At 39.3% G+C, this 17,982-nt stretch overlaps 1 protein-coding gene across 2 annotated transcripts in view; it reads left to right on the plus strand.

Moving 5' to 3' along the window:
- Positions 1-6,753: 6,753 nt before the first annotated feature.
- TBC1D15 (TBC1 domain family member 15) overlaps positions 6,754-17,982 on the plus strand; it is a 38,316-nt gene continuing 27,087 nt past the window's right edge. Inside the window, exons 1-3 of one of the 2 annotated variants that reach the window (XM_062584607.1) lie at positions 6,754-6,824; positions 17,242-17,340; positions 17,591-17,665. In XM_062584607.1, the coding sequence (XP_062440591.1) occupies positions 6,801-6,824; positions 17,242-17,340; positions 17,591-17,665 (198 nt within the window). In that variant the 5' untranslated portion in view covers positions 6,754-6,800. Of the gene's footprint in view, positions 6,825-7,357; positions 7,379-17,241; positions 17,341-17,590; positions 17,666-17,982 lie in introns of those variants that run through there. The other variant, XM_062584616.1, reaches the window with a different exon arrangement.

Here is a 17,982-nt window from a genome sequence, read left to right on the forward strand (position 1 = left end):
GGCAGGAGGAAGCCAAATATAGAATATTCTACCTGTCTACTCTGCTTGTGAGGGTTAGGCTTGTATGTTTTCTTAGAACAAGAGGTTGCAAAGACTATCATCCCCATCTTGTTGACAGAAGGACAAAGTGAGAGCAGAATATCCGAATTGGTCCTAGAGGCTACCCTTATACTAGCAAATAAATTAGGCCAGGGCATAAGGAGCTCTTGCCTTGAGAGCAAATGGCACGATACAACTTTCATCTATATGGCTAACCAGTCTATTCCCCTTTAAAGAGGGTTTACATGCTGTGTACTTGAAATGGCTGTGCTATTTCCCAAACTGTGCCTAGATACTGTCCTGTGAGAAACCTCGTTGTTATGGACCAATAATTATATGAGAGAGCATACTAATGATTCCACAGTAAGGATGACTGTGGGTCAGTGCCCAAGCCTGTGCCCCAGGTTTACATAGTTTACTTGAATAGATGTAGTCAAAGCCTGACCTTTCCTGGTCTCTATTCTTGATTGCTAAATAGTTTGGGAGGATTGGGTTTTTTCATCTTTTCCTCTTGTATGTGGAAAAAATAAGAGCCTACTGACAGCTAAATCCTGAAATCTCTCTGCTACTGTCTTTCATATAATTCAGCTGAGGACTGGAACCACGCAGGAATATGAGGAACTCCAGAGAAGCCTAGACTGCAGCTTTGTCTGAGGTGTGCCTGCTGCAGCCTGAGTCTGGGACAGTAGACCTGTTTACTGCCTGCTTGTGACCTGTAACAAACTAGAATAACCTGGAAAAACTGTGGACTGCATGCCTGTTAAAGCAGGGCTTGAAATATATCCTTTTCCTGTGAGCAGAAAAAGAGGTGAAAGGGAAAGACTTTTTCAACACTGTTTATCTTTCTCTTGTTGTTGCAAGGTTTTTGTTTGTACAAATTAAGCTGGTGATGGAAGCACTTGAAAGAATCTGTACTTGTCTTGTCTGGGCCAGGCTTTCATATGGTTGAGTATGTGGGCAGCTGATACATCTGAATACACAAATGGATCCTGGAGCTCTGCTGCAATAGTTGTGTGAGTAACAGTACGACAATAACAGCAGCTGCTGTAGCTCTTCGCTGCAATTGTAGCTATCATTGCTATGCTGTGACAGCAACAGAAGCCACAGGAAAGACAGAAACAGTTTCTGGCTGCATGCTCAGGATCTAACTGGTTGAGGTGCTGTGACTACATCTGTGTGGCAGAAGATTCCATGCTGGAATGGATGGCTACTTAAAACTCCAAGAAGTGTGGTCCACCAAGATGATACTTTCTTTGTTGTTCCCATCTGTGTAGCATGCACAAAGCTATAGACTGTCCCATTATTTTCTTTATGGGCTTAGGAGATCCCTTTCCCCCCTCCATATGGGCTGTGCTATTGTGTATCATTTAGAGTAGTGAATTCAGATATCCTCATGCACCAGTACAGGCTGGGAACCAACTGCCTAGAAAGCAGCTTTGCAAAGGACTTGGGGGTTATGGTGGACAATAAGTTGAATATATGAGCCAGTGAAGTGCCCTTGCAGCAGAGAAGGCCAATGGCAACCTGGGGTGCATTAGGAAGAGCACTGCCAGCAGGCTGAGGGAGGTGATCCTTCCACTCTAATCAGTCCTGGTGAGACTGCATCTCGAGTGCTATCTGAGCTCCATGACATGAGGAGGACATGGACCTACTGGAACAAGCCCTGCAAAGGGCTGCAAAGATGATCAAGGCATTGGACATGCAAGGTCTGAGAGCGCTGGAATTTTAGCCTGAAGAACAGAAAGCTTGGGGAGGATTTGATGAATATTTATACCCTCTCATCAGATATTTATGAAGCAGATGGAACTGACTCTTCTCACTGGTGCCCAGTAAAAGGGCAAAAGGCAGTGAGCATGAAGTGAAATGTGACAGAAAAGTATCTGAGCGTAAGAAAATCTTTCACTGTGAAAGTGATCAAACACTGGAACATGTTGCCCAGAGAAGTGGTAGAGTCCCCCTCCCTGGAGACATTCAAAACCTGTCTGGACAAGATCCTGAACAATATGCTCTAGTTGACCCTGCTTTGAGCAGGGTGGTTGGACTAGATCTCCAGAGGTCCCTTCCAACTTCAACCATTCTGTGATATTATAACAAAATCACTTTGTTCTTTCTCTTGAATAATGTCATGCTTGTTGTTAAGCAATGATAATTTGCAAAAGAACAAGGAGGTAGAACCTAAGGGTAAGTAAGGTCTGGTAATTTGGGCAATTGGCTACAAGGTAGTTGAGCATCTCATGGTGTAGAACTGGTCAGTGGGACTGAGCTCTCTGAAACACTCCTGCTTTCCTAAGAGTGAGGGAAGTGCTGACTGGGACTTCGAGAGAGTAATGTGATGGGACAGGAGTCCTACCAGGAAGATTCCCGTAGGGCCTGCTGATCATTCACCAGTGAGACTTACGGGTGAGGCTCACTTCCTAGGTCTGGTAGAAGGAGAAGGAAGCTGTACTGAACACGTCCCCAAGGGAAAGGGAAGTCTCAGTGCTAAGCTTGAAGTATCTCAGGCTTGGACTTTAGCTACCCCTGAGAGAAGACCTCTCCAGGAAACAAAAAGAACAACTCTCTTTGAGTAAGGACTACTGCTTAGTATGAGGATTAATTTTAAACTCAGTGGGGCTGATTCTAAGCTCCCTATAAGGTAGGAGATTACATTGTGGTTGGAAATAATAGAATTCCCAAGGACTGGATTAGTCCAAAGGCCAGATAAGAAGACAAATATATCAAATTTTAATGGTTTTAATGTTTTAAATAGATGACAAGTTAAAGATTAGTCCCTTGACTTATGTGAGTCACCCTCATCCAATGACTTTACACGTGTGCTCTGATAAGGTATATTCCAGTGATGTTTTCCAGCAAAGCATATAATAATAACAACTCTGGGAATGCAAATATTAGCTGATGTCCACCAGAAATGGAAGTGAGATTTATCCTTTGATTCTTTACTTAGTTGCCAGCTCCTTCAGGTAATGCCGTACTGCTCCACATTCTGGTTGCACAGTAAAAGTGAAAGCTTTTCCTTCTGAACTTGTTTCACAGCCTTCAAAGGCTATCTTTTCCTCTGTTTTGTTGCTTTTTTGGAAAATGCTAAGAATCAAGAGTTTAAAATATTAAGTAAAGACTAGTATATTGTGGTTCTGACTACTCTTCTAGTGGCATACAATGTTTCTTTGTAAAGCTATTTTCAGAATTGTGTTGCTTTCTACACTGTACCTGTATAGATGCAAAATGATGACCCTATCCGCAGAAAAGCTTAAAACCCTATGTTTGAAATCTGCAGGAGCTTCTATTCATTCTAATCTCCTCTTTTTGAAACCCCTGTTGAGTAGCACAATTCAAGATTCAAAGATTAAGAATGTTCTAAACAGAGGGTTTTAGTCAGCTCACTATTTTCCTTTTTTTCCTCTCTTTTTTTCCTCTGCATTGTATACAGAACACCATGCTGTTAGGTAATGCCTGTATAGGCATTCAGGCTCCATTGATCTTAACCTGTGAAAGTGTTTGCTGATCATTGATTGACACAGACTACCTTTTTTACATCTCTTGGCTTCTCCAAGTCTAGTCTTCCAACTCCCAGCTGCTGCTTTTCTTAGGGTGTAACAGAAAATAACCTTGTCTCTTCATCCAAATTTTGAGTTACAACTCCCCAGTACAAACACTAATTACTTTAACACAGGTCTGGCAGCAATAACCAGTTCTAACAAACTAAACTTTATCTAGAATAAGACTTTAAGAAAAAGAGAATCAGTCTGGAAGAGACATCATATCCTGGATCTTCTCACAGCTCTATCTTTCAAAAGTTTCTGTTGAGTTTGTGTTAGCCTATCCTTTGCTTAAATGAGCCCCTTCTCCCATCCTTTTTCTGAAGAGCACTTTTGCCATTATTTTTGAGTTGTAGTTCTATACCTGGCAAAGCAGATGTGTTTTTTTGCCTAGAACAGCAAACTTACTGTCTTGAACCTTTTCTTCCCTTATCAGAAGTATTTGGAATGACTGTTTTGCCTTTCTGTTTGTTTTAAACACATCTCAGTCCTTAAGATAGATCAAAGCATCATCCACAGGGCTCTCTAAGCCTACAATACAGTAGCAGTTTCTCACCAGTCACATTTTACGGAGTCTATAATATCATTGCAACTTAGTAGTCCCAAATTCCTATGGCCTGTTTCTCATTGAGTGACTGTACAAATGAATATAGGAATGCTGGAAGGTTAAGGAAAAATGCATAAAGTAGTTACAGATCAGCTTTCAGTGAGCCTACAGATACACTATACCTGTAAAATACATTTTTATCAGCAATGGGAAATCTGAAGGATGAAACTTTTAACAGTAGTATTCTAAAATAAGCAATCTGATCTTACTACAAGATTTTTTCCTGCTATGAGTAAGTAGTTGGAGCAGATGACCTTCAGAAGTTCCTTCTAACCTAAATTACTCCATGATTGTATGAAAAACAAGGACCCTGTCCCACCTACCCAGATCTCAAATTATAGGCAGGAAACAACAGGTAGATACAGAGAGTATATACAGGAAACAATTAGATAATAGTATTCAGCACCATCAACAGTGTGTGGTTTTTTTTTTTTTTTTTTTTTTTTTTTATCAGTTATCTATCTGATACCATTTTTTCTGTATGCTTCATAACAAATGGGGATTTGGGGATAGGATTTGAAGAATAATGAAGTAACTTGGTGCATTTCCAAGAGAGTTGTGAGTGCCCTGTAGGAAGATCAGTTTAGGGAAAAGCCTTCTATACAAGTTCTTGTTTGAAATTTTCACAAGTGATTCTGGCAATGAATTTATTCAATGTTTTGGTAGTGAGTGAGAGTGCGAGCTAATCTGTGGAAGGCCCTTAAATTGCCTACCCTCATTTCATGTGGAGCCTTAGAGAAAGGTGGGTGTTGGTAGAAGGAACTTGAGGAGACAGCTGAAGTAATATGCAGTAGCTGAATGATCTTTGCAAAAGCAGTTTGCATAAGCCTGAGTAGATCAAAATGGCGCTAGTCAGAGAACAGAATGTTAGAGAAAAAAACAATTAGCTGCATGGATGCACATGCTTTGGAAATCACATTTTGGAGCTGTTATACATGGAAAAAAAAACGTAAAGAAAGAGATAGTTATAATGTGGAAGGGAAGATCTAAAGAGATCTAAGTCTAAGGCATTAACTGGGCTGTAAGCCTGGAAGACAGCAGAGATGTTGATATTGTAGAAAGGGATGGATGCCAGGACAGTCTGGAGTAAAATAAAGCTATATCTTTCTTCAGCTGCCTGATGATGACAAAAAAGATGCCCGTTCATCCATTTTAAATAAATTATATTTGGGGTTGTATTATTTGCTCAAAGTAGCTCATAATAACGTGTTGGCATATAACAAATACAGTCTTAGAAAAAATTTTGTTTCTCTGAACAGGATCAAAGACTGCAGATGTTAAATGAAAGTTCATAAGTTTAGTAAATAACACTGTGAATTATATGCTTTTCCAGTGAAGAAGGTAAATCAAAACCTATTGAAATCAACAGGATTTATAATCCAGTTTCTTTATAAATCTGCACATACATGAATGTTGAACAACTGCTAACATTGATGAGCTTGTAACTGGGGTTTGGCTTTATTCCGTGTCAAATATGGATATGTTGCATTATCTGCTAAAAGCAGAAGCAATCTCAACTTGAAACTCTTGTATTTTTCAGTGACAGTAGAAATCTCGTCTGTGAGCGTTAGGGTAGCTTAAATGGTGTCTATGGCCACAATTTACTCGCTATTTAATTTGTGGAACAGTGAGAAGGCGGCAGCTACTGAAATACGATGAGTTTTAGAAAAAACTTCTTACAGTTCTTCAGTTACAATCTCAGGAGTCTCAGGAAAAAAAAAAAAAGCTTTGAGGGTGTGGGGGGGAAAATCTTTTTGAATAGCCTTCCTACAATAATTGCACCAGCTTGGTGCACTGCAGCTTGGTAACTATTACTTTGGTTCCAAAGAGCAAAGCTAGGGAAATGTTTCAAGCCTCCACCTTCACACTTCGTTGCAGGTGCTTTGTCTATTCTTTAGACCCTCTGCTGGGTAAATCCGTGCGTGTGTCACCGTTTCCTTGTCCTTCGCCGTGTCCTCACCCGCGCAGCCTGCTTCTGAAGCCGCGGCTGCAGGGCAGCACCGGGCCTCGGCAAGGAGGCCCGACCGAGGCGAAGCGCGCCGTCCTACCGGCCCCAGGGGGAACGGCGTGACGCCGGCAAACCTCACGGGAACCGCGGCAAGCCGGGACTCAAAATGAGTGAAAACCGAAGGGTGGGGGAAATTAAAAAAAGAGAGCACGGCCTTCGGAAACCCCCCATTCCCCTGCCCTGCAGCACACGCACCCCCGCCGGCGGCCGTTGGGGCCGGCGGCCGTTGGGGCCGGCGGCCGTTGGGGCCGGCGGCCGTTGGGGCCGGCGGCCGTTGGGGCCGGCGGCCGTTGGGGCCGGCGGCCGTTGGGGCCGGCGGCGCGCGGGCGCCGGGCGGGGGCGGGGAACGGTACGAGCGGAGCCCCGCCCCCTGACGCCGTGGCCCCACCCTGTGCCGCGGGCCCGCCCCCTCCCGCTCGGGCCCTGGCGGGTTCGTGCGTGGCCGCGCGCTGATCCGCCGCCCCGCCCGTTCTGTTCGCGGCCTGCCGGCGAGGCTGCCTGCGCCTCAGTGCGCGTGCGCCGGCCGCGGCGGGGGAGAGACGGGGCTTGTTGTGGAGCGGCGGGGAAGCACGTGAAGGGCGCAACGTCATCATAAACACTCGTAGGCAACATGGCGGCGCCTCCGAGCGGCAAGGTAGCAGCGGCCGGGGGGCGGGGAGCGCCGCGGCTTTCCGCGGGCGGAGCGGGCCTGCCCGCCAGCCCTGCTTCCCGCGCCTGCGGACGCGGACCGGCCTCCGCCGGCCAGGCTGGCGGCGGCGGCGGGAGGCCCTAGGGCCCTCTGGGCCGCCGCCGTGGCGGGCGGGGGTGTCGCGGCGGGGCTTCGTCCCGCCCTAGGCGGGCGAGGCGAGGCGACACGTCGCAGCGGCCTCCGGCGCGGCCTCCCCGGTGCCCGGGCCTAGGGGAAGGCCGCTCCTAGGGGCTTGATGCTGAGAAAGGAGATCTGTGTCGTCTCCGTGGCCGTGTTTTCCTCAGGTGCGGGTAGACGTTACTGGCCTTTTCCCTTAGCCCGCACTTGAGCCGTGCGCGTGTGTCGGCCCCGGGGTGGATGTAAAGTGCTGTCCGTCGGGTCGCTTTCTTAACGTAAAGGTGCGCTGCAGATTCTCTCGAGTCTTTTTGAATGAACCTGCAGAGCTTGACAAGGAGAAACTCGAGAGTTGGTTTTCATTCAAGTGTCTATTCTGGTTTGAGGTCAGTGAACGGGACATGTTGCCCCCTTCCCCCACCCCCCGCAGAAATCTGAGTTGTGTCCTATGGTTTTATTGTACAAATACTTACATTCAGCGTTTCGGTCTTCTAAAACAGTTATTGTATAACACTGAGCTCCTGAGCAGGTAGATCCTGTAAGATTAACAATTTAGTATAATGTCTAACTGTATTTAGCCAGTGTTAGAGTATGACCAGTTTACTCTTCTGTTAAATGACAGCAAGTGGTTATTTCAGCTCATGCTGAATTCAGAACATATGTAGTAAGTTAGATCTGTACTTTGCAGTGGCTGCTGCAGGTTTTAAGCTACTGAGATCATTTAGTGGATGTTTATGTGGTAGAATTTATAGAGAGACTGATCTGGTAAGCCAGTTTATGATATCCTCTGTTTTAATCAGAAGTGGAGCAGGCAATTTGCTCAGCTGGAGTTGTTACAACTTTAAAATGCTGTAAACAGAGTTTTTGACAGCTGGTAGGTGCTGTGGCCCTACTGTCCTCCCAGCTATGCAAATCAAGTTTGCATATAAGCAGAGAGAAGTTACTTTTCTGTTTCTTCTCTCTTGAGTCTTGAAAATGAAGCAACTTTCAGCTTTTTGATGCAGGGATAATGGTTTTATTAAGAAATATTTTTCCTAGAAAGTCTTAAAAATGAGCTTTGAATCTTGCTGCTGTTTCAGTTCTGACCTAAATGAAACTTCTGGTTTTATCCATTTTAAACTCAGTCCAGCAGTTTATTGGCTGATGCTGAGTGCTTTCATTTCTCATTTTCTCATAGTTTATTTTCATATTGCTTTTATCAGGAACTTGATTTTTCTTTCCTTCTTTCCTTTCTTTTTTCTTTCCTTTTTTTTTTTTTTTTTTTTTTTTTTTCCTGGAAGTATATGTGGGAAACAGAACATGAAAAATCAGTTAGTGTTGGTATAGGCAACTTTATCATAAATGTCCACTTTTCTAATATTTAAAACATCTAAATCTTTCCTTCTCATAAATAGAGTGGTGACAGGCAATGGCCACCACGGATTTGCAGACTTTATTTACTCTTAAATAACACTTTTCAGATGTAATTCATTTGTTTCTGTATTGGATTTTGAGAATAAACTAAAAAGAAGTTTACACATTCTTTATATGACTGATACTTCACTTTAGGCTTGTGTATAGGTTAGGTAGAAAATGAAGCCACATGATTCTATGTCACTCGGAGAAGATCAATATTTCTCATTTTACAGACCCACTAAACTTTTTGAGTGGTGATATGAATCCCTGTAAAGCAATGAAAGCCTAATAACAGTTGCTAGTATTCTCAGCAAAATGTTCGAAGAGGTACTGCATCTTGAATTTCTTGCCTTTTTTTTTTTCTCTTTAAGAAAAAACACAAGCCTTTTCTCCCTAAGAAAAGACATAAGCCAAAGGCACATAACCTTGTTCCCCTCCCTCCCTATTCTTCCTGTTTGAATTCTACTATCCATACTATGCCATGATAGAAAGGTGGGGAAACTCCTGACTGCTTTCTAGCTTTTGTTTCATACATCTCTTAGAACTGACCGAGAGACCCCTAAATTATATTATCATAGTTATATAAGAAGCTAAAAATATTATCAATTAGTTATTTGTAAATTTAATATATATTCTTTGTTCCTGTTTAAGCAGTCTGTTAGGCCTGGGACTTCTACGAATTTCTAAGGTATTGCAAAACTTACAGTTATGCCACATCCAGAACACTAATGGAACTTGTTAACTTCTAATTCAGCGACATATTTGTATTCTTCATGTATTTGAATTATAGCATCTTAAAAAATAGAAATACTTGATATAGAAAACAGAACTGTCTTTCTTTCTCTAACACCTCATGAAGTGGTTGATCTGAAGTTTCACCGCTGTCAATGGAAGAGGGTCCATCCTTCTCTAACTTTTCTATGTTGTGTGCTACCCTTGTACTTGCTTGGATTCTCATTTGATCTGCCTGTGATTTGATTTAGCAAGTTGGAACAATTCAAAACTGTGCACTTATTTTTGGCAGGGTTAGTATTTTGCTAATTTAGACAGTGTATTGGATCACACTGTTTCGGATGTCATCATGGTGCTGGATGTGCTTGTGAACTATTGAAACTTCACTCCAAGTAACATAATGTAATAGTAAGACATAGTGTAACTTGGTTCAGACTCCAGCATTCTCATTTAAGGTGTTACAGGCGATGGATGTCCTAATTTAATTCCTCTTTTGCTTCTACCTGTGCTGTGTTGTAGTGATGTGTTCAGGTGGTAAACTTTTGAAAGAGTGGTAGCTGTTAGCTTGTGGGGTTCTTTAGTCTCATTTAGCAGCTTTTATTGCATGCTGTTACTTTTTTTGCAAAATATTACACAAGGTAATTGCCATGGAATGCTCATGGGACTGTATTAAATAGTTGGAGTAGATTGTCTCAGATTTCATGGAATATTGTGTTTCAGTGCACCATATCAGGTTGTGTTTTTGTTATATTTTTCACCCAGTTCCTCTTACTCTTCTCTCTTTTTTTTTTTTTTTTTTTTTTTTTTATTTCCCAGCTGTTACAAAGAATCATTCCATTAATAATTCAGTTATTCTGTATCTTGTTCTCTCGGATTCCTTGATTTCAGCTGCATACTTTACTGGGATATGACCTGTAAATTTAGTCACATCATTGTGACTATATGTACTACTTTCCTTAGATTTTTTTTTTTGTCATATTTATTTTTCTTTTTAATTCAAATCTTAGAAGTTGTTTGTGCCTCAAAAGAGTCTGTTTGGTGTTTTTCTCTGTATAGTTAACTCAATTCCAGAAAACTTAAGTTAATGCAGTGGACTTCTGGTTCATGACTCATGCCTTATTAGTGACCGTCTGCACTAGAGCAGTGTGAGCTTCAGTTTTCTGTCCTTTCTTAGAGCTGCCAGATTTTTCTGCAAGTAGTTTGACAGTACGGTGTTTCATTTCCAGTGCTTTTAATGGCATACATCAAAACAGATACACTTCATCTCCTTCTGTTGCTTAGCTAAGATCAGTTTGTTTTCCTTTTGTCAGAAAACCTGCTGTGGGCTTCACCCATAAAATAGAAAGTATTAGACAATGAGGTTAAAAGTTATGTGTGGGGAGAAGTATGAACTTTAACTTTATTTTTTCAGTATATAGGCTATTATTACAGCTGGCTTACTCTTATTATAGCTATCTTAAAGACAGTGATGACTTTCATGTTTGTTCTTGGAGTTTGATGTATCTTTGGCATATGCGTTGGTAGATCTTACTCAAATTACCAATTGACGTGAACTGTCAGAGAAGATATTTTTTACTTGCCTGTGCCCTTGCTCTTTAAGTTAAAGCTTGATCTGAGCTCTTGTTTGTCCAGTGTAATTTCAGCAATTAGGAGTATTCAAGTAGCACCGTAGCTGCTACTGAGTAGTAGTGCTGTGAAGCATAATTATTGTTGTTTTTTTTGTTTATTTTTAAATATCTTTGCTTATTCTGGCTATAAAATGTGGTTTGTATAATTAGCTTTGCATCTTTTAGGTAATTTATTGGTAGAGAGAACAGCAGAAGATTTTAGATGTAGATATAGCCTATGGTTTAAACAATGTCTCATAGTACTTTGTAGTTAAATTATGGGACATAGACTCCTTTATTATGCATATTGTTCTAATCTAGTAAGTATTTGATTTAAAATGATCACTATTTTTTCAGCCTTTATCATTTACTATTTGCAGAATCCTAATCTTTTCTGAATGTTCTGTACTTTATAAGGCTTTTTTTTGTGAACAGAAGCCTTTGCTTCTTTTGAATTTAGTTAAGGCTTTGTTATACTCATGTAAATCAAGCAGTTCATTGATAATTCTGAAATTAATGTGTATTCTTTCTATTTCTTATTCATTAAAGATTTTTGTTGCAGAAACGTTCACGATATAAACAGTGTGTTACTGCCTGAGGATCTTACTCTCAGTATCCGTAATAATTTGTATTTTCACTGAAATCCCACTATTGCTTCGTAAGAAGCAAGAATATGTGGTAGATTAAGACTCTTGCAGCACACTTAAGGCAGAACTTGGAAAAATTACCTACTGCTGTCAAGCAGGAAATCCTTCTTATGGTATGAAGTTCCCAGTGTTGTCAGTTTTTTTTATATTTATCACATCATGAGCAATATTTGTAGATGCATTTTTTTTTTTAACCTCACTTGGAAACGTGGTGTTTCTGAGACTACTGCTGTCAAGACTAGAAGGACCAGAAATCTCTCTACTTTGGGAAAAACGTTGAGCCATCAGCTCAGGAAACAAAAGGCATATAAAGTTATGGTTTTATATCTTTATTAAAACTTAAATTGGGGTCTTATTTTGTTACTGCATTTGGAACTATAGTAGTTAGATGCAATATGTTCCAAAGTTCCTGCAGTACTTCAGCTCTTTTTTTTCTTTTAGCTTGAATAAGTGTTGCAGTAGTCGGATATGAACTGATGCCTTCCCAAGCAAAAGTCTGTGGTAGTAAAGAGACGGGTAACTTAGAGACTGGTAACTTTCATATTTCCATTTTTAACAGTGAATGGTTGTAAGTAATAAAATGAGCAAATTATATGCTTTTTCACTGATTGAAACGGTTCCTGCGTTAGCTAGTCCTCCTTTTCTATAACCTCACATTGTCCCAGTACTTTTTTGTTTGTTTGTTTTTTTTTTGTTGCTGCTGTTAGATGGTTTTCTGGTCCTTTTAGCTGTCAAATATTATCATATAACCATCTAGCATATAATTTTTCATATTGTTTAGTACTGTTAGCTTTATAGCTAGTGTTACTAGAATTGAATTGCAGTGTGTGGAGTAGTTCTGTTCTTTATGTTGGATGTGAAGATTCCTGTATTAGTAACTTTTGGCCAACTGCTTTTACAGTATTTAAGTAGCTTCAGATCCTTTTTTTTTCCCCCTTTCTCTTTCCTAGTCCGTACAGCAGAGACAGTAGTTTAATGTTCATTTGTGGCGATCTATTAGTCAAGAAACGGAGAGCTGATTTTTTGGGGGGTCTCTAGAATAAAAAAATACCAACTTTCACAGTTTAACAACAACAAAAAGCAGATGAGGTGGGGAGGAGATCAAGTACCAGGAGTTCTAGTGTATCTTCTGTGGATCGGAAGATCATATTGGTTAAGTAATGCTAGCTTGATGTTCTGCAGAGTGCTCAAGTATACTGGTATCTGGCCATTGAGAGCAAATTATTGATGCAGTGGCTACTTTAATATGCTCAAGGACTTCTGATGTTAATGTTTGCAGACAGCCCCATCTTTCCTTAACTTGTGTTTTGGGAGCATTCAGACCATGGTTGCTTTCTTAGGAGTGTGCCTGCTTCAACTCTTGGGTCCACAGTGAGGTCCTTCCCCGATTCTCCAGTCTGAGGCAAAAAATAAAGTAACTACTATTGAAAAGTTGTTAGAATCAGGATTTGCACAATGCTATAATTGTTTAATGATCTGAGAGTGGTGACTGGGTCACAGTATGAGCACTACAAGCTGTTTCCATCCATCATGAGAAGCTAGATGGCATCTTGGCAGAGTGGTATTGGCTATGAGCTGTGCTCTCTGGCAGAAATGGAGACTGAGTCTGATAAGAACATAGATAGCAAGTTTGCTGTGTCTGGAAGATGGGACTAGTTAACTAGACCAGAGAGTTGCAATTCTTTTCCAAAATGTCCTGTGTTTGACAGGTTGCTACTCTGTGATGGAGAGGTAATGAAGGGCAAAAATAAGATATGAACAATCCATGCATGTGAAGTGAGATGATACTGATCAGTCAAAAAAAAATGCTAAATGAGTGTTTTTGAGACATCTTTACTTAGACAGTAATACATATGATTTAAAGCCTTCAAGGAACTTAAGGATATCATAGATGGGGGAATAAATCTGCATTTGGTTACTCTTAATTTAGTGTGATATTAAGGAAATTGTTATGCATAGAATGAACTTAAGTTAGTAAGGTGTCTGAAAACCTTTGAGTTATGATGATATATGTGCAGTAAAAAGACTGATTTTTTAATGATATTTAACCTGTGGTACTTTGCATCTTCATTTACCTTTTCTGTTGTGTTTGTAATTTAATGCGTTTCTGTCAAACTTTTTTTTGTTTACTTTTAATTTGTGTATTTGTTGTGGGGCCGACAGGATCTGCCTTCAATGTTTATAATAGCACCTAATCCTGAGGATCTGTTTATCTTTGTGCAGGTCAATAAATGCTTATGTAGAAGAAAACAAAACTGAGATTATCTAAGTCAAAGTAGTTATGCCATTTAGGGGAGGACAATTTATTAGCTTCAAGCATCTAAGCAACATGGCTTTGCTTCCCTGGGGCTCTGTTCCCATCATTAGTTACTCAGCTATGCAGAACACTGGTGTCTTACTCCAGGCCATGAGGATGGAAAGCTGGAGAGGCAGAGGGTATCTTGGGGTGTGGATTAAAATCTTAGGTACATGTCAGTTCATTGGTTTGCTGGTGGTGTGTGCTTACTAATAACACAAACTTGTCTTTTTTTTTTCCCCTCTATGATGGCATTATTAATGTTGTAGACTTAGAGGAAGTAAGAGTGATCACTCTAATCATATGAAAAGAGAACGAAAGATTAAGCTTGACTCCCTACTTCTCACTTTTTCAAAAGAGTTAATAATGAAATATTTACAATAATGAGTAGTACAGAAAAAGATAAACCAGTAGCTTGTTTTGTTATCTAATAATACAATGAGGATATTCAAGTAACTGAGCAGATGACATTCTTAAAACTGTTAAATTCTTTCACATTGAATATGAGGATATTTTAAGTTGTCCTCGGTGCTGAAGCCAGAAAGTTACCAAGATTTAAAGGAGAGTGGAACACTTACCTACATAGAGACTGTTGACAGGTAAAACTGATACAGATTTTGGTAGGTTTATAGAACTTTGTCTGTTGGGGGTTACAATTACTTTAACCCCTAATAATAGGGCAGCAGGAGCTCAATTGCTACTCAATTTATATTTGTTCCTTCTACTCTCTCTGTACATACCAGGAGCTGTCCTGAACAAGCCACGACTACATAGATTTTTGATTACACACCTTCTAAAAGTTTTAAGCATTTTAACACGCTGCTGATCTTCCTCCTATGCTCACTTTGTATTCTCCCTTGCTTTCTCATCTGCATGTTCCTCACTCACCTGCTGGTTAGGCAAGAGGCAGCATATGCTGTTGCCCGTCTTTGAACGTCTCTTGGCCGCCTACGTGTGCGCTGACTGGCCGGAAGTTTGCGTGATCATTGGGCTGCTGAGGCCCTGAGCAGGTGTCTTTGTGGCTTGTGTTGTGCTGAGTTGAGCTAAACAATGTTTGACTACAGTGTAAAATCATATTTTAGGTAGTTGTCATATTGTTGGTAGTTGTTGATTCAGACCTATTAGTATACAGACTTTTAATTTGATACTTTATTATGTAATACCTGTATGTGTAATCTAATGTTACTTTCTCTGTTTTAATTGGCTAATAGTTTGCCATTGCTATAATAGCAGAAAACAAAAAGCAATTGCAAATTAGATTCTATTGTAAGATGTGCTATAAAAAATACATAACAGCTTTTTGAATTTTATATTATAATTTTATAAAGTACAATGAAGCACAACAACTCAGTGTATCATATAATTCAAAGATGGCAGTTTTTCATAGCTGTTTTGCTATGTGATAACCTGTTAAAGTACTTTTTAGATATTATTTTGTAGGTTTAGTGCTCTATCTTTCTTTGAGTTACTTTTTTTTCTCCAGTATTTTTTTTAATGCACTTTTTAAGCTCAGTTGTATCAATTCTTGTTAACTGTTGGAGCAGTTGCTACAAGATTTGCTGTATTACTAGATAGGAATAAAACCCAACCGTGTGGCCTTCTGGCCTGTGAACTTGGAGAAGTTTCTCTCTAGAGTAATGGGAAAAGGAAAGTGAACAGTGGAAAACCCTGTTTTACTGACACCCTCCAAACTTGGAAGTATGTTCTTGTTGTTTTGATTTTTCCCCACCTTCTTCAGTGGGGCACAGGGGCAGAGAGGAGGAACTGTTAAGGCTGTGTGGAGTAACATATTTCTTCAGTTATACACCAACTAAATGTGGCATTAGGAACATTTTTCATGTGAAAAGAAAGTTTGTGTTTCTGAAAGATTAAGAGATTGAAAGTAATAAAAACATTATCTGTTGCAGGAATGCTTTGGCATGGAAGAGCTGGTATAATGGACTGGAGAAAGTGCTTCTAGACTGACAAGTTTTACTTTGTGATACTTAGTAAAATCATTGGTAGAAATGCGCTTCTACCAGTATACCTGATACCAGAAGGCTTTTCTGATGCAGCTGTCCTGATAATTGATAACTTTGGTTCGTACTTACGACTTACATGATCATGCTTGTAGATCTGGTCCAAATGACAGCCTTTTAGCTTATTATTAACTAAAAGGTAAAATTTGAATAGTGACTGTGTTTTCAAAAGAAATATTTGGTAGAAATAGAGGATCTTTTTGGTAGAAAAGAAAAAAGCTGTAACAGATTAAAGGAAAGAAGGCTTCCAGTACTTGGAAAAGAACTTGCTGTAGTGTTGGCAGTAATCCTTCAGGAGGGAGACTGGACTAAATGACCTCTAGAGTTCATTTGATTCATAGAGTTCATGATTCAACTTGACGTTTTAGAAATTTCTTGCTTGTGTAAAGTGAAAAGAAATTCATGAAGTAAATCTCCAAAAGAAGGAAAAAGTAAACTGAGTTTTACTGATTTCTTTTCTTTCTTTCTTTCTTTCTTTCTTTCTTTTTTTTTTTTACGTGTCTAGCTGGTTAAGCTTAGGGACCTAAATTTTTAGTTAACTTGTCTGATTGAAAATATATGAAAAATGAGTATGTTGAGAAAGAGCTATGGAAATTTCACTACTGAAGAAGTATAAGATCAGTCTCTGATTAGAAATTTCTGTTCTGCTTTTAAAAATATGTATTTCTTCAGACAATATTTGCTGCTTAGATTGAAAAACTAACATGATTATAAAAATTACTGTTGATATTTGTATTTCACTTCCTCAAAATCTGAATTTGGTATATTAGGGACTTTTCATTCTCTCCTTTAAGAGTTGTTTAAAAAAAGAAAAAAAAACCACAAACTTGTTTACATAGCCCTTTTTATAGAGCTTTTAAGAGGATTTATAATGTGAAGCACTGAGGAGCCTGCTGAATTTTGCCAGGGAAGAATTCTTTGGGGTTTTTGAGCATGATCAGAATACTGTGGGGAGTGTTTGCCCCAGGTATATTTTTGTACGGGCTTAAATGCTAAAACTCTGGGCGAAACACTCTGTGTATTCCTGCAAACCTTCTTTTGACACTTTAAAATGGAACCTAAGCCATTATTTGATCTAAGTCTCTGATTTTTGTGCAGTTCATCTTTTGTGCAATAAACTGTTGATTTTAATTTAAATTTAGCTTATCATTTCTATATGCTTAAATGGAAGGTAGAGAAAAGGCAAAATATTTAAGATAGCTTTTCAGTGTTTGAAAAGCTGTGTAGTATTTCCATATGAACCTTTGAACAATAATTTTTTAAAAAAATGGATACTGGGTGTATTTTTTGTGATTAGTTGATAAAATAATAATGGTGTATGGCTTAGAGAATAAATAACAGTTTAAGTAGTTTCAATTTCATTTGCCTTTTGATAATAGGGAACTGGAAAATTCAGATTAGGAGGGGCCAGGGGAAAGAAAGGTAATGAAAACCCTAGCAAGCTTCAGGCATTTGCTTCTCAATTTTGTGTGACTCAGAGTCATAATGACTACAGCAGGTGGTAAAAGCAATATTAAAATGTTGCCATTTATTTTGTTGTCCTCTTCGTTATAGGTTGCGTATGAGCAAGAAGGAGTTTTCATTCATTCACCTTGTGGAAAAAATGATGACCAGGATAACTTAATAGCAGGAATACTACGTGTCATAGAAAAGGTATTTATATAATACAGTTATAGAATCTTCTTAAATATGTTGACTAAGTACCTAATGTATGTGGCAAATCTTAAGAGTTGTCTTAAACATTGTTTTTTTTTTTTAATGAAGATCAATATATTTGATGTTTTCCACATAATTTGTATATTTGTGTAAGTTATACTCTAGTCATGCCATGAGTAGATAGGGAGCTGTGTGTGCTTTGTTAATTATGTTGTATTGAATGTTTTTATGATTGTTTGTATATTAGGAAAATGAAGTAATAGTTGACTGGAGACCATTGGATGATACTTTGGATACTTCTAATATCCTCTGTGCTGGAAAGGTATGTTTGTTATTGTTGTTCTTCAGAGACTTTCTGTTATAGGTATTTGTTCACTTATGGGTAGATGGTCTCATATCTGTTGGCAAAATCTGTTTATGTGACTATCAGTGGTATTAATAGTTACACCTAGGAATCACGTTTGTTGACTGCAGCCCTGTTTAGATAATTCTTTGTATTATATATGCGGATGATACGTGATTCATGCATAAAAAAGAAGGGGGCCATTTATATAAATAGAAAAGACCGAATGAGTGTAAGCAAATCAAGGGATACCAGTGACCTGCAATGACTATGTTCTAGTCTGGTGTTTCAGTTTT

Source organism: Rhea pennata, chromosome 1, assembly GCF_028389875.1.
Source record: "Rhea pennata isolate bPtePen1 chromosome 1, bPtePen1.pri, whole genome shotgun sequence".
NCBI classification, from domain to species: domain Eukaryota; kingdom Metazoa; phylum Chordata; class Aves; order Rheiformes; family Rheidae; genus Rhea; species Rhea pennata.